This window comes from Struthio camelus, chromosome 3 (assembly GCF_040807025.1).
Source record: "Struthio camelus isolate bStrCam1 chromosome 3, bStrCam1.hap1, whole genome shotgun sequence".
Taxonomy (NCBI): Eukaryota; Metazoa; Chordata; class Aves; order Struthioniformes; family Struthionidae; genus Struthio; species Struthio camelus.
Genome location: NC_090944.1, coordinates 78,185,446 through 78,208,412, shown reverse-complemented (window position 1 = coordinate 78,208,412; position 22,967 = coordinate 78,185,446). Strand labels below are relative to the sequence as shown.

Below are 22,967 nucleotides of genomic sequence, written 5' to 3'. Positions count from 1 at the left end.
GACCCCTGTCGGGCTTATGCCCTGGCTGTTGGGTCTGTGCCAAAGTCCATGTTAGCTGTTGACTGCTCTTTTGCTTGCACAGACATCCCCTTACAGCGAGAGGTGCTCGCTGTGGGTTCGTAAGCGTCCTTCCAGGACTGCAGCGCTTGCCAGAGGTGCATGCAAAGACGAAGGCGCTTCATGTCATATAGCCTTTTTTGACCCAAATATGCACAAATTATGTGGGAAACTGTAAGCTGAAAATAATTCTGGGCAGCCGTTGGGCTGAAGCATGAACAGGTACCAGCAACAAGTTCCAAAAAGCGTCGTGGGCATGAAGGAGTTACTTTTCATTGCTGTGCTATGGCACTGCAAACTCTTTGCTGCAGTGCGCGGTTATGTCTGTATGACTCTCAAATTTACAGACTGACCGGTTTATCCTGTACTGAATGAACAGGATGGCCACGGGGGTGCAGCTGAGGATGCTCCTGAATAACCCTCAGGTGTGGGTCCTGAGGTCAGCAGAGATTTCGTTACAGCAAACCTGGGAAATTGTGCGCCGATGTTGGAAGGCGAGAGCGAGGGAGCGCCAGGAGCGTGTTCCCCGCTGGGTTTCCTTGGCAGCGGAGGCACAGGACTTGGGGGGGGGGGGGGGGGGGGCCGGGACGCGACATGCCACGCGTGCGACGCAAGGCAAGCCGCACAGCGAGCGCGCCTGTAACCAAACCCATCCGTCTTCCCTGGCGGGCGGCTGCCTGAAGCGCTATTTTTAGCCGGCAGGTGATGTCACAGCGCGTGTCATGAGGCCAGCCGGGGGATCCCCACGGAAGACGGATGGGCGCGGGGTCGGGCTGGCCAACAGAGGTGCCTCCGTGCCCGGGGGGGCCCGACGCGGCCGGCCCGGCCGAAGCGGGGCACTGGGTTCGCGCTGTGTAAATCAGCTTCCCAGCGTGGCAGCTGGCTGCCGGCTCTGAACTATGCGAATGTACTTAACCTTCAGTAACCTTTCCATTGTTTACTTTAGAGTATACGCTTGTAGCTTCTGGCAAAAGGTAGGGATATCCTAGAGAGCGAGGCCAGCCTCATATTAATGGAGTTTCAAGAGGTTGCACTCTTTTTTTTTTTTTTTTCCCTTCCCCTCTTCTGAAGGGAAAAAAACTGCTGGCAAGAGGCAAGATTTTTTTTTTCCCTTCTTCTTTCCCTCTTAACTGCATATCTCAGCTCTGGTAAATCAAGGGTCTTTCCTGAAAGCGATGCTCACCAGCTCGCAGGCTCGGCAAGGGAACAGCCGCTGCGGGACTAGCTCCACGCTGCTGAGGATGGCGCGCGCCGCTGAGTGAGCTGTGGCAGAGGTTGTAGGACCTCGCTTTCTGCACTGAGGAAGATGTCGCTTTTCTTTCATTTGGGATGGGTTTTCTTGTCAGCTCTTAAGAGCATTTTCTTATAAATCTGTTGCGACCCTTGAAAGGCAAGTGTTAGATGTGTGTGTGAGATGAAGAATTAAATATGTGCACACAAGGACTTTCCTGGGCACCCGCAGGTCAGCTGTAGAGTCATGTAAGTGGAGATTACCTATGCTAAAAGGAAGAACGTTATTGTTTGTCTTCCTTTTTAGTTCATTGTTTTGTACTGAAGCTTTTGAAGCACTTCAAAAGATGCAGTTTCTGCTTCAGGATGTCTGCAATCAAATTTAAGCAGCTATCGTAATAAAAAGAAAAAAAAAAACCTGAAAGGAAGGAGGTAGAATTTCAGAGAGCAGCTTAGCAAAAGTAAAATTTAAGGTGAAACATGAAAAAAGAATATGGTACTTTCTTACAAAGAGGGTTGTTTTCATATTCTCTGATTGGAAAACATTGCTAATAGCAGTGTTGTGTAAAAATCCTAAGTATGTGTGAGGGAACATAACTGATTTGCATTTAATGTATGTGCACGCAGGAACATGTGTGCACATGTAGTATACAAAACCTTTGTTCAAAGTATATTGTTATTCTTGAAAAGTCAAGTGCTCAATGGTTAGGAAACGCCAAAAGTGAGATATAATCTTTGCAACCTTAATTATGTTTCCCTGTGCACGTACAGTTTGATACACTCTTTAATTACGCAGTCACATTCTAATTCTTCCATGAAACGTCTGTGTCATTCAGTGCACAGAATAGACAGCGCTCAGTGAATGAGCAGCCATTCAGTATTTTGTGTTATCCTCACTGTTTAATACTTGGCCATTACATATGGCACATTTTTCAAGCCAGGATCAGGCAGAGAATTATTAATTTATTCCTTGTTTTTTCTCTGGCTCTCATCACAGCTGTATCTGAGGGCTGTAAAAGCATTAATCAATCTTTGCCCTGCCCGTCTGAGGGGAAAAGTAATATATGATTCCCATTCTACAGATGAGGAACTGAGCCACCAAAAAATTACATCATGAGTATCAGCTAATTCTGCATGCCAGTTGTCTGTGTTTTGCCATGTATATGATTTTAGCTGTTGCCCTACATCTTCGGCACAGCTGCAGATCAGCGTGTCTAAACAGACCCTCTGAGGAAAGGAACACACATATAACTACCTCTTGTGAAAAATTTAGTTTCACTCACATGCCCAGTATTGCACAGGCATTTGGTAGAGGAGCAAGAGTGGAGTTCAGTTCTCTAGGGCAGAATTCAGCATCATCTGCCTTAATCATAGCAGCTGGATGCTATTCATGGATGCTTTAATCGTCCCTTCTCTGCAATCTTCTGCTGCATTTGCAATGCGCCTTCCAACTTCTGCAGCAAAGGAAGCAAAGATCCTGCAGACAAGTGTCCTGCCCTACCCAGCCTTGGTCATTCCCAGAGCCAGCCCAGGTATCCTAATGAAAGCACACAGTTGCATGTTGGCAAGCTGTAGAGGGTAGCACCCATTGCTGTATATGCTATAGGAGGCACAGGCCTCCGTTTCATTTTTTGTCTTCATTTCCAACCTACCTCCGTGCCTTTTTATCCCCAACCCCATTCTCCTTACTTAGCCAGTCTCAGTCTCCCCTCTTCAGGATTTTTACCTCTTCGTGATTTCTTTGTCCCATCTTCTCATCTATATATCCCTGATTTCCTCCATCTGCAGACATCCACTCATCTTCCCCTTCACAGCCTGTCAGTCTGTCTCTCGCCTTAAACTGCCAGTCCCACTTCCTCTGCTAGTTCTTTGTCTTCAGGTCTTTTAGCCACTTCTGTTTCTTTGCCCAGACCTTAACTCTCATGACATATGTTTTCTCGGCTTTCCTGATACTCCCTGTTATCTAGTCCATGTCTTCTCAGATCCTAGTCTGATCTCAGCAACATCCATATCTTACTTTCCAGGTTCCCAGGCCCCTTGTCAGTCTTATTCTGTTCTGCTTTTCTGTCAGTGGTCAGTGACCCTTTTTCCCTGCCTTCATTTGCCAACCTCCAGTTGTAACCTTTGAGAGCTGGTGTGGGCTGGCATCCTTGCCGGAGCTCCATATTCAAGGCTGCCCACATCAACCCAGGAGTTGAATTACAGTGAAACTCCTGCTCCCCCTAGTCTGAAATAAGTGCAGACAGGATCTTCAGACAACTAAGCAGCGAATGTATAGCAAGCTACCAATATGTGCATACAAAGAGGTATTTTTCACAAGCTTATGATTTGACGAGATCAGGATAAATGTGGAACAGCAAAGGTACTTTTTCTGCCACAGACATGTCCCTGCCATTACGATGGACTTTCCTGTCTCTGCTTCAAAAAATGAAGCGAGCATTGGTGCTATGGCTGGAAAGGGTGACCACATGCATATTTGACTTGGAAAATGCACAGAAAAATATTTGTCTTTTGGGGGAGAACAGAAGAGAACCATATATTTTTCTAAGCCATATTCTTAGAAAAAGCTGGCCAGCTATAGCTGATTTAAAAAAAAAAAAAGAGAGAGAGAGAAAGACCCATCTGGATAACTTCCTTATTATTGACTGAACCTTGGCAAAAGTGTAAGTAACTGAAAATCACATCTTACAACAGAAAGAGTTAAGCTGCCTAAAAATTGGTACCTGCTGTACCAACAGTAACCATTTGCAGTGCACACTTGTATTACTCTCAAGGTACGCGCTCTTTACATTGACACTATTTCTGAAAATATAGGTGAACTATTTGGTGACCTTGTGAGTGCATAATATAGAAGTAATTGTCTTTGTGGTTGCTTGTAGGTCATATCGCACACACATCCTCTCTTGGGCCCTTCTTGATAGCTGACGACCTAATAAACCCAGAGATGGAAACACTTTCAGGCGCTGTATTCTTTAGAAGTGTCCCTGAGCCAATGGAGGTCAAGAGCAAAGAATATTAACAAAGCAGTATCAGAGACATTGCGCTTCTCATGCTAATATTTGCCTTCCATTTTTTAGCTGTTTATAGCCAGTCGTTTAGAAGGGGGGGGCAGTGGGATCCAAAACCTTTCAACCATCACCCAGCAGAGAAGAATTTAACTTGTAGGTTTTTAGTTCTTTTTCTTTTAAAATCTTTTCTTATAGAAAAGCCAGTTTTGCTCATTGATTGCTGAATGTAGATTGTCGGGTACTAGAAAATGCTTACACAACAGTTTGTTTTTTTTAAACAAAAAAAAAAAAGCCAAGAGCTGTGTCTTTCTGAGTCTGTTAACTCTGTGAATTATTTCTGTTGGTGCTTTTTTTTTTTTTCCCCCCCCCCCTCCAACAATTGCATTGAAAGATTTGATCCTACAAGTTCTCCTCAGGAAGAATTGCAGCTACAAGCACCAAGCAGCCAGATATGTCCAGCCAGATCCAAACCTCATACACTGTTGTCGGTTCCCATGAATTGTCTCTAGGAATTCATACGAAAATAGTAACTTCAGTGTCTGCTTTGCAGGACTGGTCTGAATATATTTTATCATTAGCTTAAGTGATATATTCATTTAATGCCCTATATTACTGTTCAGTCTCATTGGAATAGAACATTTCACACTTCTCTACGCTCGTTGTATCAAGAATATAGCTATTTACCTGGGGTGCAGGTACTCTATTACTTTCTGAGATGTCAACATAAATGTTTCTGGAGGTGAAATAGATGCTTTGCACAATAGACGCAGTCGTGTTGTATGTGCTCTACGTTGATTCTGACTATCTTTTGTGAAGTTATTCATTGCTATTTTTACAAATTTACCAGGGGCATTTGTCATAGCCTCCTGTTCAAATTCTGCACTCAGTGATTGCTTTCTTCCTATCCAAGATTGCCTTTTGCATTTGCTAAATACAGTCTTTTGCCATGCTGTCTGAAGGATGGCACAAGGTTGCAGTATATCACTAATCATTTGCTATGTTTCACCTCAGAAACGTCTGCTTTTTAGTGGTAGCTGAAGTTATGAATTTACACTGATATTATCAGTTTAAATTTGTAAGGAAAAGCTTCTGGCTGAAATTGTCTTACAAACGCGTATGTTGTGATAGTGATTATATAAAGAAGCTGTGCCAAAGAACAGCCCTTCATTTACTCTGTTGTAAACTATAGACAATTAACTTTGTACCTCTGACCTCTGATTTAAATGATCCTTCATCTAGATGATTTCTATTCATGTTGCTTCAGGCAGCAGATTAAATTCACAGTTCTAGAAAAGATGATGGCTATTACTGCACAGCATATCCTGATCTCAGAGGATTTGGGGGGAACTTATAAAGTATTGAGATGCATGGTATAAGCAGGCTCATGGGGGAAAGAATGCGTTTCTCTCCTTAATGATTATTATTTCCACAGTAACTTGGCTGCTACCTCTTAAAATTTCCTTTTTCTTTAATCTCCCAGCTAATTCCGGTTCCTTACAAGGCCCACAGACTCCACAGTCTACTGGTAGTAATTCCATGACAGAAGTGCCAGGCGATCTGAAGCCGCCAACACCAGCATCAACACCTCATGGACAGATGACGCCTATGCAGGGTGGCAGGTATGAAAAGTGCTTTGCTTCTTTTTTGTTAGGCTGTTGTTCCATAAGAGTTTAAGCCACTCTCACCCTTTCCCAGCTGCTCAGGTGCTCATCTAATTCTGTGGTGAACCAACTGACTGGAGCCTTACAAATGGCAGAAAACAATTTGTTTTTGAAGTGAAGGGAAGGAATGGGAAGAAGGTGCAGGAGCTACAATAGCTTTCTAAATCCCAGAAAAGGATCAGAAAAGTGGCAGTGTGAACGAGGGAATGGGAATATGTGAGGAGCGAGGAGGAAGGTGAAAGCCAGCAGCACCAACTTAGAACCACAGCCTTTCTTTCTTGCGTACAGCCCTCTTCTGGTGTACAGGTCTAGTCATTCACGTTCAGGAGGGAGGAATTCAGACCGGAAAGGGTATAGAGAGAAGTTAGTGGAATGATCAGGGAACGGGGAGATAAAGGAGCCTAATCTGCAGTGAAGTCTTCTGACTATTTGCCTTAGCCTTAGGTCCTTAGCCCACTGACGTGCATGAAAAAAAGTTCCTGTTGACTTCAGTCAGAACATCACTGAATCCTAAAAAATTTACAGAAACTTTCAGAACTTAATATACTTACAGTTTATTTTCTTCATCTGTAATAGTGCAGAAAAGATAACAATGACCTTTTTAAATCATCTGTAACTCAGACTGAATTTTCTTCCCATTATGTAAAAATTTTCCTTTGCTTTAAGAATAAACCTGATGATTATCAGGGGAACTCCATTTGCTGAGCCAGATTTGTAAGGGCTTTAGAATGAAGTTGGCTGCAGCCAGAAAGGTTACTGCCTCTCTGTAACAGTGAAGGATACTAGGAGGTAAATCAAGTGTTGCTGTTTAGTCTTTCCTCTAGTAGGAGAACAAGGGGATACTTGGTAAACTTGAAGGCAATACATATGAAGCTGATAAAAAGCATTACCATTTTGATGCAAGCATATAATTAGCCTATAGAGCTCACTGCCTTGGGGTAGTGAGGCAAACAGCTTAGTGAAATTTCAAAAAGGTTTAGACTTTTACGTGACTAGTAGGGCAATGCACAGTTGAATGGGATTAAAACTTTAGGCAAGCAGCCAGATAAGCTTGGGAAAAAAACAGGTAAATTTTTTTCAGTGATTGTGCATTGTAAAAACTTTTGTACCTTCTTCAGATGTACCTTGCACTGATAACGGCCAGAGATAGCTTCATGGACTAGGTGTATTATACTCCAGTCTGTTTTCACAGTTGTTATGAACACATAATATTAATGCCTTGTTTTCTTTATCTGCTAGAAACAGTGCAGTGAGCGTGCATGATCCCTTTTCTGATGTAAGCGATTCAGCGTTCCCAAAACGAAACTCCATGACGCCAAATGCACCATACCAGCAGGGAATAAACATGCCAGATATGATGGCAAGGATGCCGTATGAGCCGAATAAAGATCCATTCGGTGGAATGAGAAAAGGTATTTTCTTTGTAGGAGCTTCTGTATATTCTTCCCAACTTTCACCTCTGCAATCAGGATATCCTTGTCCCTTACTAGGGATCTTTGCATATGTGGCTAATTTTGCCATTTGGTAAGATGGTATCCTTGTAGCAAAAACAGAGGTGCAGTGCAGCTATGTTTCATTCTTCTCTGGTCTTCTCTGGTCATTTTTTTTCCCCATCGGAGTCATATTATGTACCTAGCTGAATTCTAAAATTGCTTATAGGGATACATTTCAGCAACAACCTTGCCATAAATTCATTGGGTTAGATTTTTTTCAATATGCTTCTTGAATGTGGTTACCTACTTTGCAAACCAGGTGCCACTTCTCAGGGTTGAAGTATAAAGCTATGAAACAACATCCCTGGTTGTAATAAGGCTGAGCTGGAAATTCACTGAGCAGAACTGAGCAAGTCTCCTAACCCTCTTTGTCTGAGTTTACATATCCTTCAGAATAGGAAGGCTATTTTTTTTTTTCTTGCTTTGACAGCCCTTGACAAAAGGTGATAAACACACTAAGTTGTATTTCTTTTAGAAAGCAAAAATAAAATTAATGCAAAAGCTGACTGTCCTTTTGGGCACTTCACCTACAGATGTGTTTGTGGATATTGTAAAATGTGCTTAAAATGAATTGTGCTAGCATACCTTTTATATAGGAAGGTGGAAGGAAAGAACGCAAGCAGGGCTCACAGTTCCTGCAGAGAGAACAGCAGCTGGAGGAGATGAAATTAAGCAAAAGGGAGGAATGAGGAGAAGAGGGCCAGGAATTATGAAATATGTGATAAAGTGAGGAGATAGTTTGAAAGAGGCAGTTAAGGTGATGTGATTTTAAAAAAAAAAAAACAAAAACACTTTTCATTTAAATCCAAATTTTGCCTGGACTGTGGACACTAGTACAACACAGCTGGAGGACGGGAAAGCCCCTTCTGCTTTAAACTCGCTTTAGTTTTCACATTTCCATGAGATTAGGTAGGTTTATTGCACTTTATCATACATTTCACGTTTACTTTAAGTCAAAACAGAAATGTCTCTCTGTTCAGTATCTCCTATGAGGGACTAAGGGTTCTAGTCACTTCCTATGTGGCTGGGGATTCATTTCGTATACAGTGTTGAATGTGCCTTTTCTCGGGACCCTTAGAATATGTCCCTTCTGCTCAAGAAGCTACATTAGAATACAGTATCCTTTCCACAACCCATGTGGAGTATGTATGTATGTGTATATGGGGGCTTTATGGGGAAGAGGAGAGCTTGATTCTGACAGCTTTGTAATCCAGACCATGATGAGATTTATTTCCTTCTGTTTGTGCTTGCATTCGTGTTTAGCATTGTTTGGGGTGAAAAAGCAAGAGCAAGTTCAACTTCAGGTGTGAAGAGCATAGGGAAGAAGCTGCCTTGGTGCCTGAAGATCCCAGTTCCCTGGATGAGATTACTTTCTTCACTTGCAGCTCCTTAATATTCTCACCATTATCTTGGTAGTGGTGCTACTGCATGTGTTTTCATCACACTCCAGAGAGCTTGTCAGACACCAGCTAAATCTATTTGGCAGGGTTAGGGATCTGGACATTGTTTTAAAATATATCATTTAATAGAAGGCAGAAAGATATCTTCAAACACTCAGAATAGTATCTTTAATTTGTAGTTCTTCTTTTCCCCTACTATTGCAGTGCCTGGAAGCAGTGAGCCTTTCATGACCCCTGGACAAATGCCCAACAGCGGAATACAAGATATGTATAACCAGAGTCCATCTGGAGCAATGTCCAACATGAGCATGAGCCAGCGACAGCAGTTCTCTTATGGAAGTGGCTATGACAGGAGGTGAGTGAATCTTCAGCAAAAAGCAAAGCCCATTAGTGGAAATGATCCTCTCCCTTTCTCATTTTCCCATTGCACCTTGCAGAGAACATAGTCTACGTTTCCCACAGCAGCTTACTAAATCACTGGGAGTCAAGCCATTGGTAATGACTGAGCCTAGCTGTTCACACAAATTAATAAGGAGGGAATCGTCACATCTTAGAAGTCACTTAGGCTGCAGTAGGTGTGTTTGACAGCTGCCTTTGGCTGGGGTGCCTTGCTGAGCTGTTATGGCCTAAAGTAGCACTTGAGTTGGTTGTCTTGCCATTTTTGCAGCTGAACAGTTGTTTGTTGGGCTTTTTATGAAAAATAAAATGCACAGCCTAAATATGTCTGCTTTGTGGTCTGATAGTGAATTGGCTTTGGAGAGTGGAGTCTGTTTTCTGAGCTGTAGGGACATCAGTCTTTCAGTGTGTCCATCAGGATCTTCATAATTTATCTTTCAATGAAATAAGCAAAATACATTTGGTCCCCTTTTGTTTATCCTGGGAAAGGCTTTGGAAAAATTGGTAAAATCACTGATGTCTGAGCATTGGTATAGCAGGCAGAGAGGTTTGGGAATGTTTGGATTATAGTAAGTATTCCAGTAGGTTTTGCAATTATGGCTATATTCCCACTGTTACTTTCATTAGGCCCTGTACTGTAAGCTTCACTGTTGGCTACCATCAGGAAACTAATGTGGTGCAGTGTGGTGCAGTTATAAGTGTAACTGTTCTAATAACAGTTTTCAGGCATAGTCTGAAGCAGCAGATGTGAGTAATTGTGCTGTTGAACAGGTCACATTGCTGGGGAGTAGGTGAGATTAAGGGTTGCAGTGGAAGGTGATAAGTCAGAGAATTTTTTCCTTAACTTTTTTTTTTTTTTGGCAATTTTGGAGAATAAGTGCTTTTTATAGAATGAGGTTTCCTTTGTCATTTTTTAGGTCGGATCATGGGCTGGGTCCTGAAGGCAGTATGGGACCACCTGGTCAAAGCAACATGGTGCCTTCAAACAGTGACCCAAGCATGTACTCTCCTAATCGTTACCCTGGCCAGCAAAGGTGAACATTGATTTCTCTGTTTAATATCTGCAATAACCAGATAACAAGTGCTAGCAGCTTTTGTGAGAGCACAGAGACAGAATATGCAGCCTCGTGGTGTGTTACTTCTGTTTTGTCTGTTCTTATTTAGATTTTTACTGTTGGTTCTGTTTCTTGGGAGGAGGAGGGGTCTTTGGAGAATGGGTTGACCTTGTGCATTCATAGAATTGTAGATGTTAGAAAAGGAGCATCCATATTACCTGACTGTATTTCCCTGCCAACACTGAGCTGAACCATGCATTGTAGGCCCCAGTTCTCCAGTGTAGCATTAGAGTATGCAAATTCTGAAGCTTCTGCAACTTACTTGGATAGTAGCTATGCTATGGCTAAGAAGTTTTACATTTAGAAAGTATTCTCTTATAGTATAACATATGTTTACCTTTGCTCAGTTTTATCTTACTGCACACATCCCTCCGACAACTGTAGACAATTTCTATCAGTTATATTATTCTTTTAACTGGCATTAGATCATTTATCTCTATTCACATCATAATTATTGGAGATACTGAACAGATATTGTTTTTGCTTTGGTCAATGAAAAATGTGAGTTTCTGATACCTTTGGAGAAATCGGGTCTCATTAGTTCTTTTAACACACCAGATTCCCCAGTCCTCTGGTTGTTTCTCTGACTCTCCTTGATATATCACTTCCATAATTATGCCCAAATTGTAGATGTGTTCTCTGTACACTACTAGAGAGAAGAATTGCTTGCATACTGGTCTACAATACAGTGTTATTTATCAGTCTTAATACTTTCCAAGTATTTTCTTTCAACTGACTATCTAAAACTCATTAAGATGTGCTAAAAATACTGCAATTGCACTGTAGTGCCCCTCAGAGGTCATAAAGGGCCGCAGGTAAGTTTCCAAGAGCAACTTCAACTCTGCCTCTTATATGTGTACTTCATTATGTAGCTTTAAAAATTACATGAACCTTAGCAAAAATAATAATACTGTTTTTACTCAGCGATGGTGTGTTTAAAAGTTACATATTGTAACATTATATGATATTTGTACTCAATTTATGTCATTATGGTCCAAGTAGAATGACAGCTTCACTTTACATCAGCAGTTAACTATTGATTATATTCCTCAGCAATCCAGAAAGTAGTCCTCTTGCAGACCTACTCTTAAAACAGAAGAATTATGACTTGTCACCTTTGAGCTGTAAATCAGATACTTCTTCTACTGTGGTTGGCTCCTAACTTCACTGCAGCTGCCTGTCTTTCCTCTCTGCTGACCGTACCCTGCTTCCATTCCTGACTGCTACCCTTAAATCTCTCTGCTGCACCTTCATTGCTCCTCCTTCCTTCTATCTGCTTTACCCCATTCCTTCCTCTACCAGCTCCTGCAGAGCTTACTACATTAGGCTCTGGACCGTACCACACCGTGCCTTATCTTGTTTCCACATAGTGAATATCTTCAAGGTGTAAGATCAACAGAGCAATTTCATTTTTCAGGTGGCTTGGAAATTCCAGCAGCTTTAAGTGTTGATTTGAATGCTTCATTTTAGGCATGAACCATATGGGCAGCAGTATCCAGGACAAGGACCTCCCTCAGGACAACCACCATATGGAGGACATCAACCTGGAATGTATCCACAGCAGCAGGTAGGAAAGGGGAAAACAGCTATATTCATAACATATACTTAATAGACTGTCACCCCAAAGTTCCCTACACATTGAAAAATGTGTTTATGCAATGTATGTCTCTTGGCACAGAGGACCACTGCAGTTCTGGTCAAAATCACAGCTCAAATGCATAAGCAGTGCATATGCAGCTATAGAAAGATGTGTTCATTACACTGGGAGAGTGTAAATTTTAATGGATGTTCTGTGGCTTTGAATGTGTATCAAGTGAATGTCCCAAATCAATAACCAGCAGACTGGGAAAATATAATTCATAGATTAGTAATGTGATGCCACCCCACTTGCAGAAAAAATAGAAAAGCTGCTCGACTGGCAAAGCAAAAGGCCTCAACTGATGTTATGCAGCCAAGTGAACCCCCCAGAAAACTGGCACAAAGAAAAACGTGCAACGCCCCCGATTATTTAGAATGCGGCAGTCAGTCATGCACCTAGTCCAGATAATGTCAAAGAATTATTCATCTTTAATATATATCAGATGATATTAGCTTATCTCTATGTTGTCTCTAGTAATAATATGTTACAGATATATGAGGGATAGACACTATTAGTGTTAAAAGTAGTTTGGAGACATTTGGAGACTTTAGCCTCTCTGCGTAAACAAAAATACAAATATCTTCAAAGATATTTTCAAATATCTTTGAAAATACAAATGATATCAATGAGGAGGATTTTTCTAAGGTATATTGTTACTACATGCGATTCAGTCTCATAAGTCAATGGCAAAACTCCACTGACTTCAGCAGGATCAGTTTCATCCTGCACATGGCTAGTCAGGCAACAATTAATGTTGAAGCTAGCTTCCAAAATAGAAAGTGTTTCCTTATATTATAAATATCTGAATGTAAGCTAGTTTTCAGCCAATTTCAGATAAAACTTTCAGTTTAGGATACAGTAGTACTAAAAATGTTAGATCTCCTCTTCTGATTTTACTGGTTTTCCTAGTAAAATGTAACCTATCTAAAGTTACTTTCAAAATTTTTTGCCTAGCTGTTTGGTTCATAATATCTCTAAAGTAGCATAATCAAAAAAACTGTTTCGTTGTTCTTTGAGCTAGCAGTTTGAGGTGATTTCGTGGGAAATCACAAAGATACGTAACACCGAACAGTTTGTGAATCCCATACTAACGTACATAGGGAATGTATTAACTAAGTGTTCATTTATGCAAGGAGACAGCTAGAATTTGTAAAAATATATTTGGCCCTGTCCTCAGTGCTGTTCAGATGCTTTGTACAATGGCTCTTGAATGCAAAATGCATGGCAAGAATCCTGGCCTTGGCCCTTCTTCCCACTCCCATAGGATTCCTCTTCCTTGCTTGACTAGGGAGTAAGGTTGCCTCTTGCTTATTCTTCCTGTTTCTAAATCTCACTGCATAGTAGTGCAAGAGGAATGTGAAAAATGGCCTTTTCAAAGCTTCACCTACAGCCTGAAAGCTAGGGAATGACCTGGGAAGGAGGTGCTCAGAGCGTGAACCCCTGTGGCTAACGAGGCCCTTTGACACAGGTTTTCCAGTTCCTGTGTGAATGTTCGTACCCTGAGAGCTATTATGCAAAAAGTGACCTATGCTGGTGCCTTTTGTCCTCTATGAGGTCTCCTAATTCCACATTCCAGGTGGAAAGAAATGTATAGCGTGCAGTCCTCTGCCCGCCTGCTGAAGGCGGGGGGGGGGGGGGGGGGGGGGGGGGTCAGATGTAGCACTGTGCTCAGCATTTCCCATTGGTTACCATTAGGCATATTGTCACTACATATACAAGGGCATTGAATTGCTCTTAAAAAAAAGACACATGCTTCATTTCTAAGTGTCTGTTTTAAGCACTCTGAATCACTCTAGCAAAAACAGGCATCATCTTTTTAGGTGTGGCAACTCCCAAGTCAGTTCTTAATGTATAAATTAGCCATAAGTGCAGAATTTACCACAGCAAGTAGCTTAGGTAGGGTTGAAAACATAGTCTCCATGTCTCAGATAGCAAGACAGCTCTATAGGAAGTTTAAAAAAAAAAATCCTACTTTCATGCAACACAATAGTTGTGGTTTTATGTGCACCAAAGTTGGAAGATAAGTTTATGATTCCCAGAGCTGTTTTAACTGACTCGTATTGAATACATATAGAATGTCATCTGATGTTAACTTTAGTACATTAGTATACATTGTGCAATGCGACTGAGTTAAGGTTTCTGGGGGAGCCATAACTTTGAATTTGCCATAGATTGTATATTTAAAAATGGCACATTTAATGCACGTTTTTTGCTTCAGAGCACTCAGTGTGGTTTCAACTGTGGAACAAACTCCCACAGGAACTAAGGACCATTGTGAGTCTCACCACCTTCCTCTCAAACTGCAAGATGTCTTTTCTGTCCTATCTTCTTAAACAGAAATAGATACAAGCTTGTATGATTTAAAACCAACTCACCTCTCCCTAAAGTAAAACAGCTTACCTCATGCAACATTCCCCCATTTGAGAGGGTGAGAAAGAAAGAGAGAATTAACTATACGTGGCAGCTGTTAGTTGCATTGCCTAATTCATTACTGATCAACAGCGTAAGAGGGTGTATAAACTGGAGTAGAATGTTTAGGTTTGACCATGTGCTAAAATAATTTCATATTAAATTAAATGTGATTAGGGGGATTTGGGGAGAGGGATGGCTGCCCAAGCAGGACCATGTGCCTGGCAAGTACACAAAGAGTAGCAAATATAGCAGAATGTTTTCTCCTCCTAGTAAATTTGTGTAGCTTATGCTCTATTGTAACATCCAGTGTTTCAGACATGTGTGCTTGCAGCATATCTTGGTGTGTTAAGAGTTTATTCAGTGCTTGTTCCTTGAAAAGATTAAGTCACTGGGTGGTTTTGAATTTTTGTAGGGGACTAAGCATAAAAAAGAAGTGAAAATATCTTAGTTGTTGAGGACCATTGCCTTTTCATGCATGTCATAAATGACAAATAGAATTTTTTCTGACAGGAACAGAAAGGGAAAGGGAGAAAATGAGAGCAAGTACAAGAAAATTTAGCCCAAGGATAAGTTGCCTTTTAATATTAAGTTATAAGCACAGCAAAACAGAGGCTTAAAAAGAAGGCACTGGATCAAGCCTAACCATAGCAGTGCAAGTCTGACTCTGGAATCGGCACACTTCTTCCAGAACTAAGAGCCTTCAGCTTTTTAAATAAGCTTTCAGCCAGTGTATTTATATTGTATATGGAATAAAAGTGACAAATCTTCTTTCCAAAAATTCTTTTCAGAACTATAAGCGACACATGGATGGCATGTATGGACCTCCAGCCAAACGCCATGAAGGGGATATGTATAACATGCAGTATGGCAACCAGCAGCAGGAAATGTATAACCAGTACAGCAATGCTTACACTGGGCCTGACAGGAGGCCCATGCAGGGACAGTATCCATATCCATATAACCGGGAGAGGATGCAGGGCCCAGGACAAATTCAGCAACATGGAATACCTCCCCAGATGATTGGTGGCCCCATGCAGTCGTCATCCTCCAGCGAAGGTCCTCAGCAGAACATGTGGCCAACACGAAATGATATGCCTTATCCTTACCAGAATAGGCAAGGTCCAGGAGGCCCTGCACAGGCCCCACCGTATCCAGGGATGAATCGCACTGATGATATGATGGTACCTGACCAGAGAATAAACCACGAGAGTCAGTGGCCTTCTCACGTCAACCAACGTCAGCCTTCTTATATGTCATCCTCAGCCTCCATGCAGCCTATCACTAGACCTCCTCAGTCATCCTACCAGACACCACCCTCTATGCCAAACCACATCTCTAGAGCTCCAAGTCCAGCATCCTTCCAGCGCTCTCTGGAAAACCGTATGTCTCCAAGCAAATCTCCTTTCCTACCCTCCATGAAGATGCAAAAGGTTATACCCACAGTTCCAGTGTCACAGGTGTCAGGACCTCCACCCCAACCACCACCAATTAGGCGAGAAATTACCTTCCCCCCAGGATCCGTAGAAGCATCGCAACCAGTCTTAAAACCAAGACGAAAGATTACCTCAAAAGATATTGGTAAGCATCAAAACAAAAGCCAAATACAGAAATAGGTGGGGAGAAAGGGACTTCAATTTTGATTTCCCTTTGACACTGGAGAAGTATTTGGACCTTGGTAACTATAATGTCATTGTGTTCAATAAAAATGTAGTAACACCTGCATCAGTGAGGGTGATGGGTAAAACTCAGCCCAGCAGATTTGACATGAAATGAAAGCAGTATTTTACATGGAGACCTGAGGCCTGCAAAAATGCACATTTGCATAAAGATCAAGCTTGTCTCAGACTTTCAAATTTCATGTGTTGAAAGGTCCTTCAGAAAGTCTGTTAAATAGCCAGTGCAACATTTATTTGAGCAAAGTTTTCTATGTTCTTGTTCCATGGAAGTTCACAATGAATAATACTGTTCCGTTGTGTACTTAACAGTCTGTCTTCTTTGACTGGCCCATTTATTCATTCAGTATTATTTGTCACGTTTGTTTCTCCCCATATTCTTTCCCAAGTATCTTCCTGTCTTGAATTCCTGTTACCACGTTTCACAGATCCAAGCTTCCGTACTTCTGACATAACATTTTGCTTTTATTTATGGACTGTTTGTTTTGCTCAACTTCTCAAAAGTTTGTAAGAACTTTATTTCAGCTTCAGCAAAGTCAGGAAGAATGTCCCTGTTCAGCTGCTCTCCAAAATTAAGGCAAAGCAGCAGTTTTTCTAGAAAAACTGCACAGGGCTAAACGGTGAAACCACTGTCTTGAAAAGCAGTGTTTATGAACGCTGCATAACTGAAACTACTTCATTTATATTCTGCATCGTCAGCATGTTACAGTGTATTCTCTGAAAACTCATTAATGGTCTCTTAGGGTGTACTAATACTGTTTTTCACTTTGCCTCCTTTCTTTCTCCAGTAACTCCTGAGGCCTGGAGAGTAATGATGTCTCTTAAGTCTGGTCTTTTGGCTGAAAGTACCTGGGCGCTAGACACTATTAATATTCTTCTGTATGATGACAGCACTGTTGCTACTTTCAACCTCTCTCAGGTGAGTGGAAAAGCAGTATACCTCTCAACCTTCCAAGGAAAGAAAATGGAAATAAGATACATGAGAAAGTGCTGAATTCTCTTAAAATTGATTGTCGTTAATATAAAATTGAATATCTGAAAACTTCTATTTTTAATGGTAACAGTAGGCAACAAGAGATAACTTTGGAATGTAATAGTGGAAATAATAAGCTTGAAATGAGGATATCTTTTGTCAAAAGAACCACACAGGAGTATTCAAATTTCAGCAATAGCAAAAGGCTAATGTGTTAAGTCCCAATTTGTTATAGTATAAGGACAATCCTAAAAAAACCAGCAATATATTAGTAATCTATTTTAACTGGCGTTCCCTAAAAAGGCTTTTCAAAATGTTACTAAATTGATTTGAGACTGTCTTTGGGTCGCTGCTTGTCGTATTTCACTAGCCCAATAGTAGGCTGCTGTAGTTTCTAAATTGCATATGTTTTGTTTGGTTTCTCCTTCCAGTAAATTGAGTTTGCACAGAAATATCAGATTGACAATTTGAAGGCTAAACTCTACTGTCTATCCACAGGACACAAGTAACATAGAATTTAACACTGTATGCTTTTGCCTCACTACCTGCCAGCATTTCTCAGCCCTGCTCTAACCATTGGCTGTTAAGTAGTAGTAATAGATGGTATGGTGATGTAATGTGCATGATATAAAATTTGTACAAATAGAATATTCAATTTATCTGCTCCATTCATTCTTTGGTTACTAATAGTAAGTATAGTGAATGACTTTTTTTTTTTTTTTTAAACGTAGACACAAATTGTACATTTCATCCTACTTAATTTTAGAAACGGGGATATCTATAACGTGATTCATTTCATCCTAAAGTAAAGATCTAAAATTGGTCAGGTGAATCATACCCTAGAAATGGCCTATAAAAGGTCATTGATTATAAAAGGAATCCAGACAATTAGGTTAGGCGTGCAACTGTTGCAGGTGTCTGAAGTTAAGGGGGGCGAATCTCATCCAAATTCGACTAGAAGTTGCATGAATGCATCCTGCGCAAGTCGCACAGAATACCAGACAGCCTTTAGATTTTTTTGTTACTTTTAGCTTGAACTTGATTTGCACTGGAAGTTAGGACACTATATGATGATTGATAATTCTTGCAGTTCATAAACCTAAGCTTGTTCTTAATTCTTTGGGGGTTTGGCAGTCATAAGATTATACAGAACACAGAAATGGTCATCCAACTAAGAAAAACAAAACAACTGTATGAAACGTGATCTAAATTAACTTTGGGTGTAAGGACAAAAGGATACGTTTACTGAACACCTATTAGCCCACAATTAAAAAAACTATTAAAAGCCAGACAATCAGGCTCAATATAGTAACAGCAAAGCATCTTTAATAATAAAGCCACAGAGAGTAAATTAGTAACAAGTCCAACCATTGTCTTTCAGTAAGAAAGTCATTACAAGTTAATTAAGAGGATTAAATCCGAACAAAAACTGTTTCTGAAGGCTGACTTACGGCACCATGATCCAGTAACAGTTATATTGACAGCATGAAGAGAACTGTTCCAATAAAGATGGGATATTAGTCTAGGATGACGGTACCTAGAACCAGTACTGCAAAGTCCCAGGGGCTGGACAGTTGGTTTTAGAGTCTGAGAGGCATGGAAGGAGAGGAAGACTATTCGACTTTCCGACTGTTGTCGACTATTAGGCATCTAATAAAAATACAGTTAAGATAACTAAAATTGGTTAGAAACTTCAGTTCTCTGTACAGACAATAAAGAATATTAGGCATTACCAAGAGGACAGAACAGCTAAGTTAGATGTCTACTGTAGCTTAAAGGAGGCATGTGAATAAAGTTCTGTCATTCTGGTAACTGTTACAATTTAAGCAAATGGCGCCGTGATAGTTTGTGAAAAATAGAAAATATACTCAGTGAACAGAAAACAGAAGAATTTCCTTTGATTAACTTTTGCCATGCAGTATTTAGTCTTAAGTCCAAAGCAGGAGGAGGGAAATATGCACAGATGTATGCTTCCCTGTTCCTAATAAAATTCCATGCAGTCAAAAATATTTATCTGATTTTTATGTTCTTTCTTCTCCCCTCAGTTGTCTGGATTTCTTGAGCTTTTGGTAGAATATTTTAGAAAATGCCTGATTGACATTTTTGGAATCCTTATGGAATATGAAGTGGGAGATCCAGGTCACAAAGCACTTGATCACAAAGCAGCCAAGAAAGATGATAGCCAGCCTCTGGCAGAGGATACTGGGAAAGAGGAGAACGATGAATGTATTGACTATTTTGATGAAGACGAGGAGGAGGGGGAGGATGAAAAGGTAGAAGGAGAAGAAAAGAGCATTGTTTTTTCCACTCCTGGTGCCATTGCTGATCCAAGTGAGAGGCCAAAACAAGCCAGTAAATTTGACAAGCTGCCAATAAAGATTGTAAAGAAAAATAATCTGTTTGTTGTTGACCGATCTGACAAACTTGGACGTGTTCAGGAATTTGATAGTGGACTTCTCCACTGGCAGCTTGGTGGTGGTGACACAACTGAGCACATCCAGACTCACTTTGAAAGCAAGATGGAGATTCCTCCACGCAGGAAAGCCCCTCCTCCCTTGAATTCTCCAAGCAAAAAGAAGGACCTCGAGGGGAAAGGTGAATCGGAGGAACAACAAGAAAAAAGTATAACAGCTACCATTGATGATGTCCTCTCAGCTCGGCCAGGAGCATTGCCTGAAGACTCAAACCCTGGTTCCCAAACAGAGAGCAGTAAATTTCCTTTTGGGATCCATCAAGCCAAAAGCCACCGGAATATTAAACTGCTAGAGGACGAACCAAGGAGCCGGGATGAAACTCCTCTATGCACCATAACCCACTGGCAAGACTCCTTGGCCAAACGCTGCATCTGTGTGTCAAATATCGTCCGTAGCTTGTCTTTTGTGCCTGGCAATGACACCGAAATGTCCAAACATCCAGGCTTGGTGCTGATCCTGGGAAAGTTGATCCTTCTTCACCATGAGCATCCAGAAAGAAAGCGAGCGCCACAGACATATGAGAAAGAGGAAGAGGAGGACAAAGGGGTGGCCTGCAGCAAGGATGAATGGTGGTGGGACTGCCTCGAGGTCTTGAGGGATAATACATTGGTCACATTAGCCAACATTTCTGGGCAGCTAGACTTGTCTGCTTACACAGAAAGCATCTGTTTGCCAATTTTGGATGGCTTGCTGCACTGGATGGTGTGCCCATCTGCAGAGGCACAGGATCCTTTTCCAACCGTGGGGCCCAACTCGGTTCTTTCGCCTCAGAGACTTGTGCTGGAGACCCTGTGTAAGCTCAGTATCCAGGACAATAATGTGGACCTTATCTTGGCCACCCCCCCATTCAGTCGTCAGGAGAAACTCTACGCTACTTTAGTTAGGTACGTTGGGGACCGCAAAAACCCGGTCTGCCGAGAAATGTCCATGGCGCTCTTATCGAACCTTGCCCAGGGGGACACATTAGCAGCAAGGGCAATAGCTGTGCAGAAGGGAAGCATCGGAAACTTGATAAGCTTCCTGGAGGATGGGGTCACTATGGCCCAGTACCAGCAGAGCCAGCATAACCTCATGCACATGCAGCCTCCACCTCTGGAGCCACCTAGCGTAGACATGATGTGCAGGGCAGCCAAGGCCTTGCTGGCCATGGCTAGAGTGGACGAGAACCGCTCAGAGTTCCTTTTGCACGAGGGTCGTTTGCTGGATATCTCAATATCTGCTGTCCTGAACTCTCTGGTTGCATCTGTCATCTGTGATGTACTTTTTCAGATTGGGCAGTTATGACATAAGTGAGAAGCCAAGCATGTGTGAGTGGAGATTAGAGGGTCACATATAACTGGCTGTTTTCTGTTCTTGTTTATCCAACGTAGGAAGAAGGAAAAAAAAAAAAAAAAAAGAATCTTTGCTCCTCTGCCCCATTCACTATTTACCAATTGGGAATTAAAGAAATTATTAATTTGAACAGTTATGAAATTAATATTTGCTGTCTATGTGTATAAGTACATCTTTTTATTTTATTTTTTTTAACCAAAGTTGCTGTCTAGTACATTCAAAGGTCACACTTTTTTTTTTTTCCATAGATTATCCTTTTCAATGTTCTTTTCCATGTTTGTATTGCATATTTTTTTGGGAAGCGAACTAGTGACTTTTTAAAAAAAATGTTATGGCAAACCATTGTATGATGGAAAAAAAAATCTCACCACTTTGAAACAAAAAGGTGACAAATTACCAACATACCAAGTTCCTGTGTGTTTTATTTTTTCAAATAAGGAAAAAATAATAAAAAAAAAAACTTGTATACCATCACCCAAAGCTCTGTGCAATAGAAGATTCTAGTGATGTAGGTGTAGGGGATCAAGGAGGGTGTCAGTCAGTAGTCAAAACTATATACAAAATGATACTGGTTTCTCCACAGGAGAAATGGTTACATTAGGCTAGGAGCAAAACAAAACAAAAAATTCAAGTTAAAAGATTTTTAAACAAAACCTGATGATAAACATCAATTGCTTCCTCACCAGAACTGTCTTGTCTACATCTGTTTTTTTGACCTTCCACAATGACAGTTCTTCACAATTCCTTTAATCATTTTTTAAAATATTTTTTTATTGCCTAAGGGCCGTGATGTATATAGAAGTTGTACATTAAACATACCCTCATTTTTTTTTTTTTAGTACAAAGTTTTTAGTTTCTTTTTCATGATGTGGTATCTACAAAGTGATAGTAGAATTATTTTTTTCTTTCATTTGGGCCATATCTCCAGAAAATAATAAAAAAAAAAAAGAAAAAAGGAAAAACCCAACACAGAAAATCAACAACTGAGGGTAATGTACAAGTTTCTGTATGTATAAAGTGATGCTCTATTTCGGGAGAGCAGCCGATCACAATTTGCTTTATAAATCAAGGTGTGGAAATGGTTACGTATGGATTGATTTAAGAAAATGGTTACCAGTCTACAGACAAAAAATATATACAGGAAAAAAAGGAAGAAACACAACTTCAAAGATTTTTCAGTGACAAGAATCTGCATTTGTATTTCAAGATAATGTAGTTAAAAAAGAAAAAACTTGATGTAAATTCCTCCTTTTCCTCTGGCTTAATGAATTTCATTTATTCAGTATAAAATCTTTATATGTTCCACATGTTAAGAATAAATGTACATTAAATCTTGTTAAGCACTGTGATGGGTGTTCTTGAATAATGTTCTAGTTGCAATGTGGGGTATCAGAAAGCAAACTAATTACAAGAAAGAGCAATAATGATTATTCTCTTTCCTCTACTTCATTATGACCTTCAAAAATACTAATCTATTGTTCAAGTACTGCAGCACCTTTCTCTCCTTTTGGAAAAACCTTCTCAGGTCACAGAGAAGAGTTTTGAATTATTATTTGTAAAACCAGGGAGCCTCAAAGGGGAGGATGTGGTTGGCAAATGATAGTTCTGCCTATGCAGGTATCCAGTCTCAGTGGTATGTTTGGGGGTCTGAAGATGGATGTTAGAAAAAGTGACACAAGATTTTGTTAAAGCAATAACCAACTTGAAGAAATTGATCTGTATTCACTACTGTAATTCTCTCTGTTGGTTAAAGGTGCAAATACCCCAGTAGTGTGGGTATTTAGAATAAACACCCACCCACTTCTAGATACTGTATGTGTCATTGCATACTTACATGGCCTCTCATCCTGGGATCCCCCATTAAAGTGGATTAGGCTTTAACAGAGCGCATCCATTGTTATAACTGGTGTGAGATGGCCATTTCAATTTCAGGAATTATCCGGTTTCAGATACATCCACTCTCTCACCTGGTGATATCTTGTTGCTGAATACTGTGTAAGCACTAATTTTTGCTGTTTCATCTTGGATCATTGACTTTGTTAGTGTGATCATAAAAAGCTAATAATAATCAATTTCTCTGGAATTGCCACATAATTACACTGTT

At 40.7% G+C, this 22,967-nt stretch overlaps 1 protein-coding gene across 18 annotated transcripts in view; it reads left to right on the top strand.

Moving 5' to 3' along the window:
- ARID1B (AT-rich interaction domain 1B) overlaps positions 1-22,212 on the top strand; it is a 336,987-nt gene extending 314,775 nt beyond the window's left edge. For 11 of the 18 annotated variants that reach the window (XM_068938631.1, XM_068938622.1, XM_068938621.1 and 8 more), the window contains 8 exons: positions 5,776-5,914; positions 7,196-7,368; positions 9,054-9,204; positions 10,163-10,279; positions 11,831-11,927; positions 15,200-15,989; positions 16,873-17,003; positions 19,103-22,212. In XM_068938631.1, the coding sequence (XP_068794732.1) occupies positions 5,776-5,914; positions 7,196-7,368; positions 9,054-9,204; positions 10,163-10,279; positions 11,831-11,927; positions 15,200-15,989; positions 16,873-17,003; positions 19,103-20,815 (3,311 nt within the window). In that variant the 3' untranslated portion in view covers positions 20,816-22,212. The remainder of the gene's footprint in view (positions 1-5,775; positions 5,915-7,195; positions 7,369-9,053; positions 9,205-10,162; positions 10,280-11,830; positions 11,928-15,199; positions 15,990-16,872; positions 17,004-19,102) is intronic. The other 7 variants (XM_068938623.1, XM_068938637.1, XM_068938634.1 and 4 more) reach the window with 1 other exon arrangement.
- Positions 22,213-22,967: the final 755 nt, after the last annotated feature.